Source organism: Humulus lupulus, chromosome 4 (genome assembly GCF_963169125.1).
Source record: "Humulus lupulus chromosome 4, drHumLupu1.1, whole genome shotgun sequence".
NCBI classification, from domain to species: domain Eukaryota; kingdom Viridiplantae; phylum Streptophyta; class Magnoliopsida; order Rosales; family Cannabaceae; genus Humulus; species Humulus lupulus.
The window spans coordinates 227,081,119-227,101,132 of record NC_084796.1 but is presented as its reverse complement, the minus strand read 5'-3'; the positions used below and the strand labels follow the sequence as shown (position 1 = coordinate 227,101,132).

The 20,014-nt window shown below is 35.5% G+C and overlaps 2 protein-coding genes across 2 annotated transcripts; one reads left to right on the top strand and one right to left on the bottom strand.

The window, feature by feature from the left end:
* Positions 1 to 1,150: 1,150 nt before the first annotated feature.
* On the bottom strand, positions 1,151 to 4,770 carry LOC133831270 (uncharacterized). The gene is made up of 5 exons (XM_062261508.1): positions 4,422 to 4,770; positions 3,092 to 3,211; positions 2,446 to 2,493; positions 2,146 to 2,197; positions 1,151 to 1,690 (listed from the first exon to the last, which is right to left on the bottom strand). The coding sequence occupies exons 2-5, from the start codon at positions 3,206 to 3,208 to the stop codon at positions 1,491 to 1,493; spliced, it is 417 nt and encodes a 138-aa protein (XP_062117492.1). The 5' UTR covers positions 3,209 to 3,211; positions 4,422 to 4,770; the 3' UTR covers positions 1,151 to 1,490.
* Positions 4,771 to 7,648: 2,878 nt separating this feature from the next.
* Positions 7,649 to 10,244, top strand: LOC133832956 (L10-interacting MYB domain-containing protein-like). The gene is made up of 5 exons (XM_062263226.1): positions 7,649 to 7,993; positions 8,080 to 8,299; positions 8,357 to 8,538; positions 9,556 to 9,787; positions 10,156 to 10,244. Exons 1-5 carry the CDS (start codon positions 7,649 to 7,651, stop codon positions 10,242 to 10,244), a joined length of 1,068 nt encoding a protein of 355 aa, XP_062119210.1.
* The last annotated feature ends 9,770 nt before the right edge of the window (positions 10,245 to 20,014 follow it).

Below are 20,014 nucleotides of genomic sequence, written 5' to 3'. Positions count from 1 at the left end.
CCATTCTTTAAAGGGTGAAGGAATTGTATATTTACTTTAATTTTTTTTTCAATAACATTATATATGAATAGTAATTTTTATATTTGGGTATTTATAAAAAAATCCCTAAAATATTACATTAATTTCAAATTATTAACTTCTGGCATTTATATTGCTTTTTTTGTTGGAAAAGTAAGCATGCTTATTTATCAAATTATTAAGAATTTATCAAAAATTAAATAATAAAGCATGCTTGTTATTATTATTAATTTATTTAAGATCCACTTTAACCGTTACCGTATGATCGAAGGCAATTGTACCCTTGTTATGTTTCTTGATTTTTTTTTTCATTTTTTTATTTGAGGGGATTATGTTTCTTTGAATTTACCTAATTATCATATGTAATTTTTAACAAAAAGAGAAAAGGTTGTTAAAAAAAGGAGAGATTCCCTAGTGACGGCCATGTGAAAATTAGGAATTCCAAGGCCACCGTTTTTTTAATTTAATATGTTTCCCTTTATATGAACAATTCATAGTATGAAACTATTAATTATTAGTAATAAAAACATATTTAAAAAATAAATAAAATTGGGTTTTCCCAATAAGTGCATTGATAAAAGCAATTGCCAAAATAGGTGACTTTTAATTCAAGTCCTGCAAGAATCCCAACATATTGATCCAGCGACAAGAATAAAAAAAAATAGAGAAAAACATCTTCTTGAAGATAAACATGAGATGGACCACCCTTAAAATATATTTTCAATACTTACATAAAAATAAAATGCAAAATAAATTAATTAAGCGTGGAAAATAAAGCTGCAAGGCTATTATTAAAGTGATATTATAAAAGAATAAAATCTTCATGTGAGATTATCCTTGTAATGTACACATTTAAAGTTCTTAACACCAATTCATTTCTTGTTTTAGATAAATAAAGTGTCGTGTTTATAAAATTTCACATTTTTTTTCAATTTTATTGAGAATAATATGATATTTTATTAAATTAAAATCTTTTGTGCAATTATAATTTTACAGCCAATCGTTATATTTAATAAATTTATATCCAGTAAAATTTAATTGAGACTAAGCATATTCTCACATTTTGTATTTATACCAAGTATAGTGTCCAAAAAAAAGTTTAATTTTTTATTCGTAAAAAAATACTAAAAAAAAGTGATAACGTTTGATATTTTATTCGTTAAAAAAAGTTCTCATATTATATCTATACAATTGATGCCAGGACCACAAACTCAAACTTCGTACTTAAAGAACAAAACATCATGAACTTTAATAAAATGATCTCAAATAATACCTGAGAATGAGACAGCTAAAGCTATATTTACAACTCAAATGTATGGATCTCGAAATGGACCAAGAAATTTACAATTGCACTCAACAAATTTGTTTGGTTGTTAGTAGGGGTAAGCATCAAATAGCTTGGGTAGTCCAACCAAAACTCATGTAAAACTAAGGTTGTTTGGGTTATTTTATTTTCAAGATTATTTGGGTTGTTAATTGGGCGGAGTCATTTTTTGCCCATCTATATCTGGATCCTCATCATCGGTTGTCAATCTGAACTTTAAAATCTTATGAAGGCCGGTCATGGGTTTTACCTGTTTTGTTGGAGGTTCATTTGGATCTATAATGCATTTGCCTGAGAAAAGGTTTTCCTCTGATGGTCCCGTTTCTTCATGAACCACAGGCTCAGCATCTGCAAAGCACAATGTATTAAAAATAATGCTCACTGTGCAAAGTAAGACTCTCCATACTTATGAATTTAGACTTTCCTAGCTCTCCCTTGCGAGTAACATCAATGAGATGACCAAATGACAGAGCCCCATGCTGGCTTAACTCATTACTTTCAATTAAGATAAGAACACACTCAAGCGACACAGAAAAAAACTGGTTAGTATGCAGGTGCTTCTAAAAAATCAGGTTTTTAAATTATAAAACTCTGAAGGGAGTTCTCACTACTCCGAATATATGAACAGATCATTCAGAGAGTAGTCACTGGCAATTAGAACATTGTCTGAGACTCTCAGGGAACAAGAAGTTATTTAGAAAGCATTTTTCAACAGCTACAAAATTGTAGCTGTCATTGTAAATAAAACTATTCTTACAGCATCATTTATTTACAAGTATTTTCAGGCAGAAGAAAATATGTACCTTTTTCAGCGAAAATAAGGCATGTGCCAATTGTTTCTTCATATTCTCCAATCTGTGAACAAGAAATGTTTTGAGTCATGTCCTAACCCTCAAAACTAGAACCAATAACTGGACCAAGAGTTTCGACCAAATTCCAATTAAGAAAGTATACAACAAACAAAGGTATCGAAAAATGAAAGTAGAAGAGATGCATAAAGAAAATAAAACAAAAGAGTTAAAGTAATTTCCAACAAGATATAGACTGTAGCTTGTCATGATCAAAGAAAACAGAAACATGTCTGAGACAAATGATTAACTCACCAACTTCAATCCACCTATGGTCAACACAGGATTCAACGTATCCAAACCCTACAATATAATAAAAAATTGTAATAGAAGGACAAACAAGCTGGTCATGTAAAGAACTGGATCGAAAATCATAATGTTTAATTAGATTGCATTGCATATACAAGATATATTAGAGGGCACAACACTCACCCTTTAGTTTGTTGAAATCAATAGAGAAGTAAGGAAAAAAAAGCACGAAAATGATACTCAAACTGGTGACCTTTACAAGTTACAAATACTTAATCCCGAAAAGAACAAAAAGAATCCTTAGGAAAAAACAATGGCCAATTCAATCATCAATAACAAGATAAAAACATATGAACCTTCTAAATAATAATTTTTTTTAAAAAAAAAAAGCGACGTGCTAATAAACAAAAGACCATTCAGAACAATTGCCAGAATGGAAACTTTGTTTCTCGTGATCCATTTTAATCAACAGATTTCCCGGCCACCGAAATCACCAAATTATAATCATAAACAGTTACAATATATAGGACGAACTAAGAATCAAGACTAAATGGTAAAAAAGAAATACAATAATATCATTAAAAAATAATTTAATTTATAATCCAAAATTCCAAATAATAATAATTAAAAAGATCTCAAGCTAAAAACATACAGAAAGAACATAAGGCGCATTAGGTGGGATGTCAAGCTGGCCAGAAACAGAATCAAGATCGAGTAACACATATTCTTCTTCAATATCATTCTCGTGATTCACTGAATTTCCTTCCATAGCCTAGCCACATCAACCAGAGAGAGACATAATAAGCCAACGAGAAAAGAACACAAGACATATTTATATAGTCAACTGCTTAAACTCTAACATATTCATAATATAAATCAGATTTTCATTTCTTTTTAGCTGTAAAAGTCAGCATGATTTTATCTATACATTCTACATTCCAATAAATTTCACAAAATCCTTCCTTTATAGAAGGTTGGAGACCAGGACATAATTCATAACAATCATTGCTTAATCTTTTATACAGAACTAGAAAAGCTTAGGGTCATTATCGTTGATGTTTAACTGGTTGTTTTTAACCAATGAAAGAAAATTGTTTTCAAAAACCCAAAAGGTGACAACACCGGTATAGGCTTGGAAATAAAAAAATTGTGATTCCTTTTGTTTGAATTGTGAAGCCACAAGTGAAAAAGAGATTAAAAAAATGTGTTTGCTTATCAGTTGGTTGTTGTTTGATGTATATATTTTGTGTAAATAGTTCTTTATTTTTACTTGCAACACTGCGACACATTTACACATAACATCAATTCTACTGGACCATTTGATCATTAGTAAGTCTTACTGCCATATTAATAATAAAGCTGTCAGTTTCTAACATGTTATACACTAGCAATAACTAGATAGTAGATACATGCTAAAAAAACCAAGCTTGTATTGAGTTAATAAATTTTATATACATTATGGTACACAAATAAGCTATGCCAATTGAAATTATACCAACAAGCAACAATCACAGTAGCAAAGACACAAGCTCGAATTACTACCAACAAATAAAAGTCATCTACCCATGTACAAGAAAAACCTCCACTTAATTAAAACTCCTCAATCCCATCTAATATCAAGTTTTCCTTCTCAACCCCCATCAGAACTAGATTCCACTATCTAATATATCAAGATTAAACCTGCCAGGAAAATTTCTTTCTTTAACTATGTCCCTCGACTTCGAATACTTGTACGTATCTTTAAGTACTTATCCAAACTCTTAGAGATTAGAACAATTTTACACAATGTGGTCATAGCAACAAAAATACAGACTTAAAGAAAAAGCCACCAATTCTCCCAAAGTGCAGCTGAAATTTCAGAAATATAGAGCTAAGTGATACCAGGATTTTATGATCACTTCAAAGAATCTAAGCTCAGTTCTAAAATTTCTCATGAAAACGTAAATATAAATGAAAAGTAAGAAGTAACTAACATAAGATACCTTATAGCGATAAACCGGCGAAGTGGGTTGGCCGGAGGACCCAAAAGGAGCGGGGGCAGAGAGAGAATTTAGGGTTTTGAGTGAATTAGAGAAAGAAAAAAAAAAGAATAGCTATGCTGGATGAAGCACTGCCTTGGATTTACCGGTTGATATAGGTTTTTGGAGGAAGTATGGGCACGCTAAAAAACGGCTATGGAGGACCGGCAAACTTGGGTATTCTCGGAGTTAAAAGGGTAGAAGAAAAGCTAGCAGTGCAACATCCAAACCAATCAAATTTAACCGAACCTAATCGATACAATTCAATTCTTGAATTGAACATCCAATTACAATTGGAATAATTAGATTTGAATAATTAAGGGCCTGTTCGGTAGCTATGAAAAAAGTGATTTTATATTTTTTTAAATAAAAAAATGGAAATATAATACAAAAACATGTTCGGTAAGTTCAATAAAATTTGAAAACTTTTATTTTTAAAAAAAAAAAAAACTTTTATTTTATATTTGAAAATAATTTTTTTAAAAACTTTTAATAAAATTTTGGAAGTAATTTTTTTATACTTTCATATTTTTTTTAAACACTTTTCTTCTCCAACCTTTGCATCAGAGGCTCTAGTTTTCCTGTTCTTCTCATATACTCCATTGTTATCTACTCTACTATCACTTGCTATTAGCTTTCATGGTTATTTTAAGTATCATTTTATCTCCATTTTATCATCTCCATCATATAAATGACCTATTTTTTTCTCAATCTATTTCTCAATAAGAATCTTCTCTCTCTAATATTTGATATCTTATATTTGCATTGTAAATGTTCTTGGATCCATATAAAAATAGTGTACCGCTAAATCAAATTCTTAGGGATTGGATTTTTCTAGTAAGGTATGAATCTATTTATTATTTTTTAAGGATTAGGTTTTGTGTTACATATTAAGTGTTATTCTCATACTTGTATTTGCATCATATGCGTGCTTTACTCACATAATTTACAGAGTAGTGACTGTTTGCCTCATTTTTATTCCCTAAGAAACCCTGACAATGATTCTCGAATCCTCAATAGTTTTGTAATGCTTTTTGATGGATCAAGAAATAGGATTGTGCTTTTACATGACTTGTTGCTTCTAGGGCGATGATTCGTATGCGGCTCTCTGTAACTTGTTGTTTCGTGTCAATTAGTGTTGTGCCGTTCGTATATGCATTCACAATTCAAGAGTTATGGATATTTTGAAAGTGTACGATCACTAGTTTTTAATGTTAAGAAATTTTGTGGATGATATTGCGAACTAAACTCAGATGTTGAAGTAACTGATAAACTCTGCTGTTTTTAATATATTCCTACTAAACTCAGAAGTGCTTCAAGATGGTTTATTTATATTTCTAGATATGTTGATTATCTTATGACTAATGGTTAATACTTTCAATGTCCTACATACATTACTGATCACTCGATTATTATTATTATTATTTTATGCTATTTTTGTTTAATTTGTTGGTTATTCTGATATGGGTTTTGATTGTTTTGCCTCATGATCATGGTTTGCCACTCATATATATATACGATCATATACTCATATACTTTGCCATTGATTCCTTTCCGTGACTCAAAAACCACTACTTGAATAACTCTCTCTCTCTCATTTTCTTGTGTCTTTTGCTTTAGTTTCACCATTCATATTCTTTGCCATGCTTCCTTAATGTGATGACTTTAATTAATAACCATGGCAAGAATAACTCTCTAAATTTCATTCTGTTCTTAATTTTCTCATCACTCCTATTCTGATTCCATTATCCAACCCAGCAACCACGCCAGGAATAACTATCTCACTTATTACGTGAAGTCGGTTTGTTATATTATATATCAGACTTGTTAACCATCTTCTGTTATATCAACTTGCAGAAGTTAATTGTTGCAGTATTACTCTACTGAGTATAAATACGTGTTTCATACACTTGTCTTTCTACACTTTACATTTCAATAGTAAAGAGTCACTCATTTTCTCAGTTCTCAGTTTTTGCTTCTAGCTAATAATATCTTGTAAATTTGATGATGATGATGATGATGATGATGATGATGATGATGATGCTGATGATAGTGAAGGCTGCCAATTTCTAATTTTGAATGTACCATGCACAACTGGTTGTGTAGTTTTTATGCTTGGTATTATCTATTAATTAATTGGTTTCTTAGTTGTGTTGATTTTGTTGTTGCTGCTCTAAATTGCTCTATCCTAGTCGAAAATGGGATAGGTTTATCTCTTCTGGTTTGCCACTGAAAACAGGAGCAAGCTTAGGTTGAAACCATCTTTTTAATATTATTCCACTAATTCTGATATTTCCATGTGATTCATTTACTTGGTAATGTTAAAACATTTTAGAAAATTTCTTTCTTGCTGCTTCTAGTCCTGGTATGAAAATTCAGGAGTCTTTCCTTGCTAAAATCCTTATCATGCTTTGGCTGATGTAGATGGTCTCTTTTCTTTTTGAGAACCTCTAAATAGAAATCGCATGTTCCTAAAAGAAATTAAGGCTTTTGTTGCCTGGTTTATCTTAGAAAGATTAATACTTTTGAATTGGTTCAAAGGAAAAGACTTCACCATACTCTATTTCCCTTGCGGTGTGTGGTGTGCAAGGAAGTAGTGAACCATTGGATAATTATTTCTGCATTGTAAAGTGGGCAGAAATTTATGGTTTAATAAATGAAGCAGAGTTTGCTTGGTTTTTTTATTTTTATTTTTCAAAGATGTGGGGTGTTAATGATTGAGAAGACTATTGTGTTTGGAAAGTCTAAGGTGACATCTGTTATGTGGAGCTGTGTGGTGATATCAACTTTGTTTAACTGTAATTAGTATCTTTTTTGCTCATTTAGCTGTAGTTTGCAATTCTGCTACTCTTGAGGATAACTTAATCCCTACTCTTTCTTGTATTTTTTCCGTTTTTTTAATTTATTACTAAAAGTTTTTTTAGTTATGTATATATATATGTATGTATACACACATTAAGTATGATGCTATATAGTATCTTTTTAGAATTATTTGTATAATAAATTTCTTGAACTTTTATTTATGTTCGGTGAAACTCTTTCCAAATAGGATTTGATTGTATCTAATATTTACTTGGTAATTATAACTAAATCAGCTTTTCAATTCTTGTTGTTTTTGAAATGGTTGTTTCTTTAGGGATAGTTTTGTATTTTCATTTAGAATTCTCATTGAATCCTTAGGTCTTACCTAGATGGCAGGTATTGACAATGAAGTTCTTATTGTTGAGAACAATGATGAGGCTTCTGTTTGGACTCAAAGGCATGAAGAAATTTTCATCGAACTTATGGAAGAAGAAGTTTTAAAGGGAAATAAGAATACCACAACATTTACAAAGCAATCATGGAAATATATAAAGGAAGAACTTTGTGCACGAGCAAAAAAAAATTATAGTGATATGCAACTAAGGAACAAATACAATCAATTAAAGCAAAAGCATAAGGATTTTAAGCCTTTACTAAAAGAGACTGGTATGAGATACAATGTAGTGACTGGAGAAGTTAGTGCGACTGATGAAGTTTGGGATAGACTTATTCGGGTAAAAATTATTTAACATGGATTTTATGCTTGTTTTATTTTAATAGGTATTGTTATATTTTATCAATATAATTTCATTTCATGTAGGTTAACAAGTCTGCTAAAAGATTTAGAAAGAAATGTTATAAGTTTTATGAGAAATTATGCACTATCTTTGGTGATACTACTGCAACTGGTTCCAATGCTCATCCTTCAACTCGAAGTCCTTCTAATGACGGAGATACTAATGATGATGATGCAACGTCAATAAGTCCTTCTACTAGGAATGAAGAAAGTGGTTTTGATGAGGATGGTAACAAAAGAAGAGGTAAATCAACAGCCACTTCGAACTCTTGATCAGTAAAAAGAGCAAAGTTCTCATCAGCTTTGGCAGATGCACTGGCAACATATAATGAAACTACAAAGCGAAAGATCGAATTGATAGAGAGATCAATGACAATATCTGCATCACATTACTTATTGGATGAGAGTGTTGAAGCTCTTAATCAAATTGATGGAATTAGTGGAGAAGTATACGCAAAAGCTATTGAGAAGTTTGAGAACGAGGTGTCCAGAGCATTGTTTCTAAAGATGCCAGATCATAGAAGAATAGATTGGTTGCTGAATTTAAAGTGAAAAGTTTAGACTTTGTTTAGCCATGAACAAGATGACTTTGTTTAGCTATTAACTTTAGTTTTGTTTAGCTATTGAATGGATGAGTTTGTTAAGCTATTGACTGGATGACCTTGTTAGTTATTGACTGTATGAATTTGTTTAGTTATTGACTGGATGACTTTGTTTAGCTATTGAATGGATGACTTGTTAGCTATTGACTGTATGACTTTGTTTAGCTATTGACTCGATGAATTTGTTTAGCTATTGACTCGATGACTTGTTTTGCTTATTTTGTTTTATGGTTTGACTTTGACTTTGAGTGTTTATATATTTTTATATATTGAATGTAAAATTTTTAAAAAAATTCTACTATCAGGATAAAATGTCTTTAAACATTGCTTGGTTCAACAAGGATAATTTATTGGACGATTTAGATGATGAGTTTGGAGAGATTTTGCTATATTTTGCTTGCGAGGAATATAATCAATTATATCTATCTAAGCAATCTTGTAGAAATTCAACTCTTTCAGGCCATGAATACGTTATGGAAGTATTGCACGACCATTGGAGTAGGTGTTATGATTTGGTCAGAATGAACAAAGATGTCTTCAAACTATTTTGTGGTGTTCTAAAGGACTAAAATTATTGAAGAACTCACGATATCTATCTGTTGAGGAACAAGTGGCTATGTTCTTATTTGTGATTGGTCATAATGAACGACATCGTGTGGTTGCTGAACGATTTCAGCACTCCACCTCAACCACATCTCATTATTTTAGGAAGGTTTTGAAGGCAATATGTTGTCTATCCAAAGAACTAATTACTCCACCTTCATTTGATGTAACTCCTCCACAAATTCGATTCGATCCAACGTACTATCCATTTTTTAAGGTACAAAAATTGAATTATTTTTTTTCCTTTCTTTCAATATTCAATAAAAAAAATCTAATAATCTATTTTGTATTTTAGAATTGTGTTGGAGCTATAGATGGGACTCATATTTCTGCGCATGTTCCAATTGATGAACAAATACCATATCGAGGTCGGAAAGTAGATACAACTCAAAACGATATGTGTGTATGTTCATTTGACATGAAGTTCTCATACGTTGTCCCTGGATGGGACGGATCAGCTAATGATGCACGGATTCTTCTAGAATGTGCCACAAACCCAGATTATGGATTTCCAATGCCGCCCCAAGGTAAGTATTTATGAAACTTATTATGTTGATTGATATTAATTTATATTAAATATTTATAAGTAAAAACTAACATGAATTATCGTTAGATCAGGAAAATATTATCTTGTTGATTTTGGCTATACAAACATGCCTAGTTTTCTTTCGCCATATCGAGGGGAAAGGTATCATTTGGGCCAGTACACAGATCTTAATCCCATAGGAAAAAAAAAGCTTTTCAATTATCGACTCTCTTCCTTGAGAAATGTCATTGAGCGGTGTTTCGGCGTGTTGAAGGCTCGCTTTCCAATCCTAAAGCAAATGCCTTCATATGATTTAAGAATACAAAAGTACATTGTCATTGCTTGCTGTGGGATTCACAATTTTATAAGGACAAATGCAGAAGCAGATGTACATTTTGATGGAGGTGAAGGAAATTCTGAAGTACATGTCACTACTTTACAAAGCACGGATGGTGTAATGCCCCGAATTCTCCGATGTGGTTTAATGGCGGGATTAGTAGGCCAGGAGGGCCATACTTGTTTAATTATGCCATTAAATGATAATATACATGTATATGTGGATTATATTATAATATGATGTTAAATGCATGCATGTGGGTCCACGTTTTTAATTACAGGGGTGTGATGGTAATTTGACCCGTTGAGGGTATAATTGTATATTTGTATGCATGTCGGTGATATGTTGAGACCACATTATAATGTGGGTTTGTTCGAGCTGTTCGGCATGAGACGATCTAGGAATATTGATTAGCGGCCTAGTCACAACAGGTTTAAGTTCGGGGCTCAGGATGAGTCTCAGGGAGATTTTAATGATTAGAGCGTTACCGGGAATTAAATGGTAACAGGATATGAATTATTGGTGTTTGAGATTATTGAGAATAGCGGGAATTGGAGAGTGTTAATTATGATTAACGAGATAGGTGAGAAATACCAATTTTGCCCTTGGGAGCCTTTAGAAACCTTAAATTGACCTAGGGGTATAATGGTCATTTCACCCCTAGGATAGATATAACCATTTTTGGCTGTGAAAGAAGAGAGCAAAACAGAGTCTACTTGAAGCTTCTCCCGTACCTATCTTCCCTTTAGTTTCTTTGTGATTTTTGAACCATCCTTGAGGATTCAAGCTTGGGAAGTAAGCCTTGGGAGTTTGGGAGTGTGTTCCTTCATTGAAGAGCATCATAAGCTGAGCTTTGGGTAAGTTTCTAACCATTGAATTCCCTAGTTTGCCCTGTTTTAGTTCTGTTTTACAGTTGTGAATTCTAGGTTGAGATCTTGGTTTTGATGGGAGTTTTGGCTAGGGTTCTTATGGTTGTGATGTTTGGGGTATGTTGGGATGGTTTTTGGGTTCATTTGGCACCAAAAATGGGATTTGTAAGCATTGGAAACATGTTAGAATTGAAGGAGATGAAAAAGGAGGTTTCAGGGGGTTTCTGGTCTGGAGGTAGCGCTATAGCGCCCACCTTAGGGCGCTACAGCACTACTCAGGGGGCATTTGGGCGTGTTGGGGATACTGAGTATAGCGCTGGGGCGCTAGGGGTCAGCGCTGTAGCGCTACTCTGTTCCTTCAAAGTCCCGTTTTGGGTGTTTTTAAGGGTTTTTGACTTGGGGTTTCAATCCTTAAGGCCCGGGGTCGAATCTACTCACTGTGTGGGCATATTTCAAGGTCCCGAGAGTGGTGCTTAGGTCAAGACCCTATCCATGTTGATTTTCATTAATAGAGGTTATAATTGGTTGTGATTAGGTAACCGCTAAGGAACCAAAAGGTTGATCGTTCTCAAGAGTCATTCTTATTATATTTCTCGCTTGAACAGGAGGTAAGAAAACTGCACCCCGTGTATATGACATGTATGATAGTTGTTGAGGCATGCTAGTTGATAAATGTGGACATGGATTGCATATTAAATGCTAGTGAGTATTGTTTACTTGTATATGGCACTGACTAGTCAGGGACACTGACCTAAGGGTCAGAACCGGCATAAGCGTCCTGAACGCAGGGCCGAGTGGAGATTAGATCTAATCGATATCAGCATTGAATGACTCTAAGGCATTAACGCTGGATCGACCCTAAGGTCGATGAATCTTATAAGCGCTTGGCTAGTCTAAGACTAGTTACTGAAAGCCAGGGCCTGAGGCCCAGGTGACCGTTTGTCACGTGGCTAGAGAACGATGTTCCAGGGTTATGACTCTATGGTCATGAGGAAGGTTATGTTGGTGACCAGTCACCATGCACCTATCCTGTCTAAGCTAGTGAAAGGTTCACTTATCTGTAGAGCCTGGTGGCCCTATCATCACATTGCTTAAGGGAGCTGTACCCACATTAATGACTTTTGCGATTGTCACCTATCTGTTTTGGACTGATAGTCCTGAGTGATTATTATGATCAGTGTTGATATTATATCATGCTATATTGTGTTTTCTTGCTGGGCCTTGGCTCATGGGTGCTATGTGGTGCAGGTAAAGGAAAAGAAAAGCTCACCCAGCCTTGAGTGGAGAGCTTAGGTGGTGATGTGTACATATGCGGCCGCTTGACCACCACGGCCAAGGAGTTCTCAGAGGAACTAGGGGGTTCACCCTATTTTTGCCGCTTAGGTCGACGGGGTTATAAATTTGAAACAGTAGTGGCCATTTTGAGTTGTAAATAACTTGTAAATGTTTTAATAAGCTCATGAGAAGTTTATGTATTTAATAAAATATATCCTTTCCTTTTTATTGGTTTTCCACCTTAGCCTATTAATAACACTTAGAGCACGTTTTTAACCAAAGGACTCGGGTAGCGGGTCAAATTTCCAGTTCACCGATCACCGTAACTGTTCTGGGTGAACCAGGGCGTTACAACTTGGTATCAGAGCGTACCAAGGTTAGGGTTCCCGTAGACTGGCTGGGCATGTACACACATCACTGAAGTCAAGCTCGACTCATGGTTTGGTAACTATTTATGTAGTTATATGTATAACTGCTTAAAGATAGTATACATGCTTTACCTGTATGCATGAGACACCATGTTAAACCTGTGCCCTGAAATATTATATCCTCAGCAATCGTGTGCTTATTAGTACTGAGATTGCTGGAACATACTTATAAGTATGATTGATTGTGAACTATTATGTGATACATGCTAAGTGCTAAATGCCATAAACATGTATTTACCAGTATAATTGTATGACTGTGGAATATGATAATTGTCTGCTTGTTCTTGGACCGTGAGGCGGCAAGAGGTTTAATTATTAATACCTGACTGGCCGTATTGATCATTATTTCAGCAAGGTGTCAGATAAGAATGAATTCAGGGCAGACAGATACTTCAGCTGGCCAAAGTGATCAGGGCCAGAATAATAATAATAGCCAGGGTCAGGAAAATGACCAGTCACAGATTCCACAGCCAGCTCCTGTAAATTGGCAGTAGATAGTCAGTGATCTGTAGGCGACAGTGTTAAGGCAGGGAGAGGAGCTTCGTCTCCTGAAACAGCAACAAGTGCCTGCAGTGGCTAGTGTATCAGAGGCACCCCCTATGTCGGTGCTAGCAGCAGAGCATCTGCCTGAGGTTGGGAATAAATGGGAACCTCTTTATGAAAGGTTCAGGAAGCAACAACCTCCTGTATTTGAGGGCAGTGCAGATCCTACCAAGGCAGAGCAATGGATGAGTATGATTACCAATATCCTTGATTTTATGAGGGTAACTGGTAATGAGAGGGTGGCTTGTGCCACTTATATGTTTCAGGAGGATGCCCGAATTTGGTGGAAAGTGATTACCCAGACTAAGAATGTTAATGCCCTGAGTTGGGAAGAGTTTCAAACTCTATTCAATGAAAAATATTACAATGATGCTATCAGGGCGGCGAAGGCCGAGGAGTTCATTAGGCTACTTTAGGGAGGTTTGTCACTCACTGAGTATGCCTTGAAATTCGATCGTTTGGCAAAGTTTTCCAAGGAGCTGGTGCCCATTGATGGGACAAGGAGAGAGAGGTTCTTGCAGGGGCTATAGCCCAGATTAGCCCGTGATGTACATATCACCACTGTGGCTGGGGTTACTACCTATGCACAGGTGGTTGACAAGGCACTCACAGCTGAGAGTGTAGAGAACAAGATCTGGCGTGACAGTGCAGGCATAAAGGAATTCAGGAGGCTAGGTCCTCCATTTGTGGGTTCAGGTAGGGGTGTTGGCCCCAGTGATCAGAAGAGGAAGGTTCCTGACACCTTCCCAGTTCCAGGTCCTGATAGGCGGCCCCGTGGTATTTATATGGGTCGTCCAGGTGGTAGTGAAGCCTGGAAGTCTTATCCTGAGTGCCCTAGATGCAAGAGGCATCATTTGGGAGAGTGTAGGGCAAGGGCCTGCTTCTCATGTGGAGTAGTGGGTCATCTTAAAAAGGATTGCCCTAAGGCAAGAAAAGAAGAACCCAGAAAAGCGGACAGCTCGGCCCCAACTCAAGTGTTCGCATTGACTCAAGCAGAAGCTGAGGTTTCTCCCTCAGTTGTTACATGTCAGCTTCTTAGTGCTGGAACCCCTTATAATGTCTTGATTGATTCTGGTGCTACACATTCTTTTGTTGCTAGTAGTATTATTGATAGACTGTGTAGACCCTGTGATTTTTATGTTGTGGGGTTTGGTACTTTGCTACCCACTAGAGAGTTAATGGTATCCAGGAGATGGGTCAGATCTTTGCCAGTGACAGTGGAGGGCAGAGAGTTGTCAGTGGATTTAATAGAGTTGGTTATGACTGACTTCGATATGATATTGGGTATGGACTTGTTGGCAAAGTATGGGGCAACCATTGATTGCAGAAGAAATATGGTCACCTTTGAGCCTGAAGGTGATGATCCTTTGTGTTTGTTGGTGCTGTGCATGGACCCCGCATTCCTATGATTTCTGTATTGAGGGCTAGGGATTTATTGCAAGGAAGTTGCATTGGATTCTTAGCCAGTGTGGTTGATACCACTCAGGTCGTGCCAGTGAGACCAGAAGATACTAGACTTGTTTGTGAGTTTCTGTATGTGTTTACAGAAGATTTTCCAGGGTTGCCACTGCACAGAGAAATTGAGTTTGTTATAGAACTGGCACCAGGGACAGAGCCAGTGTCTAGAGCACCTTACAGAATGGCCCCAGCTGAGTTGAAAGAATTAAAAGTACAGTTGCAAGAACTGTTGGATTTGGGTTTTATTAGACCTAGTTTCTCACCTTGGGGTGCGCCAGTTCTGTTTGTAAAGAAAAAGGATGGTTCTCTGAGAATGTGTATTGATTACAGAGAACTGAATAAGCTGACAATTAAGAATAAGTATCATTTGCCAAGGATAGATGATCTGTTTGATCAATTGCAAGGTAAGAAGGTATTCTCAAAGATTGACCTTCGTTCTGGTTATCATCAGTTGAGGGTCAAGGAGGGAGACATATCGAAGACTGCTTTTCGTACCAGGTATGGGCATTATGAGTTCTTAGTCATGTCTTTTGGATTGACTAATGCCCCTGATGCGTTTATGGATCTGATGAACAGAGTGTTCAAAGATTATCTAGACTAGTTTGTGATCGTCTTCATCGATGATATTCTGATATATTCCCAGTCTGAGTCAGAGCATGAGCAACATCTGAGGTTGGTTCTACAGAGACTGAGGGAACACAAACTGTTTTCTAAATTCAAGAAATGTGAGTTCTGGTTTTCTCAGGTATCCTTTCTTGGGCACATTGTCAGTAAGGAGGGGATTAAGGTAGATCCAGCGAAGATCGAAGCGATCAGAGATTGGCCAAGGCCAAAGAATGCTTCTAAGGTTAGAAGTTTCCTTGGATTGGCAGGTTACTATAGGCATTTTGTGGAAGGGTTCTCAAAGATAGCTAGTGCATTGACTGAGCTGACACGCAAGAGCCAGAAATTTGTGTGGTCAGATAAATGTGAGAACAACTTCCAGGAACTGAAGCAGAGGTTGATTACAGCTCCGATTCTGAGTCTTTCGACAGATCAGGAGAAGTTTGTGATTTATTGCGACGTTTCTCATAAGGGATTGGGCTGTGTTTTGGTGCAATCAGAAAATGTAATTGATTATGAAAAGAGATATCCTACTCACGATTTAGAGTTAGCGGCTGTGGTTTTTGCTTTGAAGATATGGAGGCACTATCTCTATGGAGAGAAGTGTGACATCTATACAGACCATAAGAGCCTGAAATACTTCTTCACCCAGAAAGATCTTAATATGAGGCAAAGGCGTTGGCTGGAGTTAGTAAAAGATTATGACTGTGAGATTTTGTATCACCCAGGAAAGGACAACGTGGTAGCTGATGCCTTAAGCCGGAAGGGTTCAGGACAGATTTATGGTATGAGGTTGATAGCTAGAGAGTTAGCAGATGATATGACCAAAGCTGGTATAGAGTTGCTGGTGGGCCAGTTGGCTAATATTACACTACAGTCTACGCTGCTGGAGAGAATTAAGGAGGGTCAGCTGAGTGATCCACAGCTGATCAAGATCAGAAAGGATGTTCTGGATGGAGCATCCAGAGACTATATAGTGTCTGAGATAGACTTGTTGAGGTACAAGGGGCGAATATGCGTTCTGCTAGACACTGCTTTGAGGCGAGAGATTTTGGATGAATCTCATACTACACCTTACTCTTTGCATCCAGGCACCAAGAAGATGTATCAAGATGTGAGATCGTTATATTGGTGGCCAGGGATGAAGAGAGATGTAGTTAAGTATGTAGCTAAGTGCTTGACATGTCAACATGTCAAGGTTGAGCATCAGAGGCCGGCAGGGTTATTGCAGCCTCTAGATATCCCAGAGTGGAAGTGGGAAGATATCACGATGGATTTCGTGGTGGGCTTACCCAGGACTGTTGGTCAGCATGATTCTATTTGGGTGATAGTGGACCGCTACACCAAGTCAGCTCACTTTCTGCCAGTAAGGACTACATATACAGTTGACTAGTATGCAGATCTCTATGTGAGAGAGATCGTGCGCCTCCATGGAGCGCCTAGGTCGATCGTGTCAGATCGCGACCCTACCTTTACTTCCAAGTTCTGGGGGAGTTTGTAGAAAGCCATGGGGACACAATTGAAGTTCAGTACTGCTTATCATCCTTAGACAGATGGGCAATCTGAGAGGACGATCCAGATATTAGAAGACATGCTGGGAGCATGTGTGCTCGACTTTGGTGGATCTTGGAGTAAGTATCTGCATTTGATAGAGTTCTCCTACAATAACAGTTATCAGTCTACCATTGGAGTTGCACCTTATGAGATGCTGTATGGTAGGAAGTGCAGATCTCCCATTCATTGGGATGAGACAGGTGAAAGGAGATACTTAGGTCCTGAGGCAGTTCAGAGGACCAGTGAGGCCATTGAGAAGATTAGAGCTCGGATGCTTACTTCTCAGAGTAGACATAAAAGTTATGCAGATCCCAAGCACAGGAACGTGGAGTTCCAAGTAGGAGACTATGTCTTCCTTAGAGTCTCTCCATGGAAAGGGGTGAGAAGGTTTGGGAAGAAGGGCAAGCTGAGTCCTAGATTTGTAGGTCCATTTGAGATTTTGGAGAGGGTTGGTCAAGTGGCTTACATATTAGCTTTGCCTCCAGCTTTGTCAGCTGTGCATAATGTATTTCATGTTTCAGCTCTTCGGAGGTATGTATCTGATGTGAATCATATTTTGAGCTATGAAGATCTAGAGCTCGAGTCAGATCTCTCCTTTAAGGAGCAGCCAATTCATATTCTTGACAGAAAGGATAAGGTCCTCAGGAATAAGACGATACCTTTGGTTAAGGTATTGTGGAGGAACAACAAGGTCGAGGAAGCGACCTGGGAGCTGGAGTCCTGTAAAGAACGCCCTAGACTAATACTTATAAAACATTCACATAACATTGTTTATAAAAGAATACCACTCATTATCAAGGTCTCAGTGGGGACTTGCTTAAAACCATGCAAGTTGGCGCCATTAGTTTTAAAAGAAAACATGATTTTTTATGCAATGTTCAAAAGAAACAAAAATTTAAATAACTAAGTCCCACTGGTAATTTGGAAAGTCTCTTAAAACATAACATAATTTAGATGGCGTTCTAAGATGAACGTTTTTCCGTCCATAGGATGCCCCACGCCATACACCCCACGACGATAGAACTCCTCACGTCACCACGCGTGCCATAAAAAAAATCCTATTTGCTACCTGGAAGGAAAGTAAGGGGGTGAGCTAAAAGCCTAGTACGGAAGTACAAACAATAAGCAAGTAAGGATACAACAAATATAAACACAAATGTTCATCTAAAACATCATGACATATCATAACATTATCGTAACATATCATAACGTTTTCGTAACATATCATAACGTAATCGTAACATATCATCATATCACATTCATACAGCATACATGATGAGCATGGCCCGCTAGTTGTCCATGTCACCCTATGAGGTAAACAAGAGTCTCTGGTCCTTGAATAACCTCGGCGCGTCCGCCCTAGGAGTTACGTCTTTATATCCTTAGTAACTCGTTTGATGTGTCACGTTCATCACGCTAACATCCATAAACATATCATAACATACAAGCCACACATCATCACAATATGGCATTCATAATTCATAACAATTCATTCATACAATAGTCTTACCATTCATAGCATAAAATCATAGAATCTATCTAACTTCCTTACCTCAGGTCCGAGCTAAGAAATTTCACAACCTCTCAACGAGCCTATACCATAACCATTACAACATTTCTTAGGTTCATAAAAATTACTATATTGCCCTTTCATACAACTCATGTGTGCATGGGCCATGCACACATAATAAGAGTTACACACATGCAATTATTCTTAACTACACATAAAGCCATAAAAGAATAATGCTCATTTTACCTATTTTACATGCATGATCTTTCTATAAAAACCACATAGATGAATAATAAACATAATTTTGGACGTAAAAGTGGATTTGCATGTAACATGCATACGTGGGAACATTGCGTAATTGAGACGTTTTAAAAACGATAATTCTACATTTCTTACTTTTATCGTTTTAAAATTAATAGACATATAACATGCTTTATTTTTCTTAAAATTTCTAGGTTGATTAAATTTCTCAAAACATTATTTAAAAAAAATATGTGACAATTGCCTTTATTATTCTCAAATTACAAAGAATTAACAAAAAGCTTGGAATTAATTAAAATACCTATGTTTAATATGTTTCTTTAGAAAAAATAAATTTTAACATTGGTTAATTGTGTTACATAAATGATGTGAGAAAAATATATTTTTAAGTGTAGGAAAAATATATTTTTATTTAAATTATTTAAGACTTAGTTTTATGTAACATAAATCCATATGTGACAATTAAATAATCATTTTTAACCTTTAAACCAAACTTTCAACCACTATTTAATTTCTTTAAAAATCACAAATAAATAGAATCTAAATATTTTTCTCAATCAAAATAAAGAAAAATCATAACTTATCAAATATATGCATTCATACCATATTAAAATACCATTTTTAATGTTACCATAACTTAGGATAATAATTTTGTTCCAAAAACTCATCAAATTTATTTTAGTGAAACACACTTCACATTTTCTTACAAAAATTCCAACAACTATTTTTATCTTTAAAAATCACCATATTCAATTTAAAACCTCATATTTTTCTAAAATACAATAAAAATTCTGTAGGTGTTTATTTGAGTAAAATATCATTTTATTGGGACTTAAAATACCCTTTTTAATTTCATAAAATAACATTAAGGACATTACTTATGCATGCAAATCATTTTTTTTTATTAAACTTTTACCCAATTATTTACAAAAAAAACAGCAAGCTTAATTTCTCATGAAATTAATCTTTTATCTCAAAATTTCACATAAAATCATATGTACATGCCCAAAATCTCATCATGCTCTTATTATATACATAATTCTAAGAATATTACTAACATATTCACATGCAATCTGATAAAATCCCATTTTTTTTCTATTCCATTGACTCTACACATGAAATCCAACAAAACACTAACAATAACAATAACATACATGTAGAGTCCAAGAACTTTACTTAGCTAATTGTTTAGTGGTATTATAGTATGTTTAGTATTATCTTTGTTACTGTGGATTTTTGGTTCAGACCGGGAATTATTTGGACACTCATAGTAGTACTTATAGATTTTCTAAGTTTAACCTATAGTTTAAGAATATTAAGTATAACCTAAGGTTTGATTATATGACTGATAATCAATGATTATATTTATTATACTATAAGGTTTAGATAT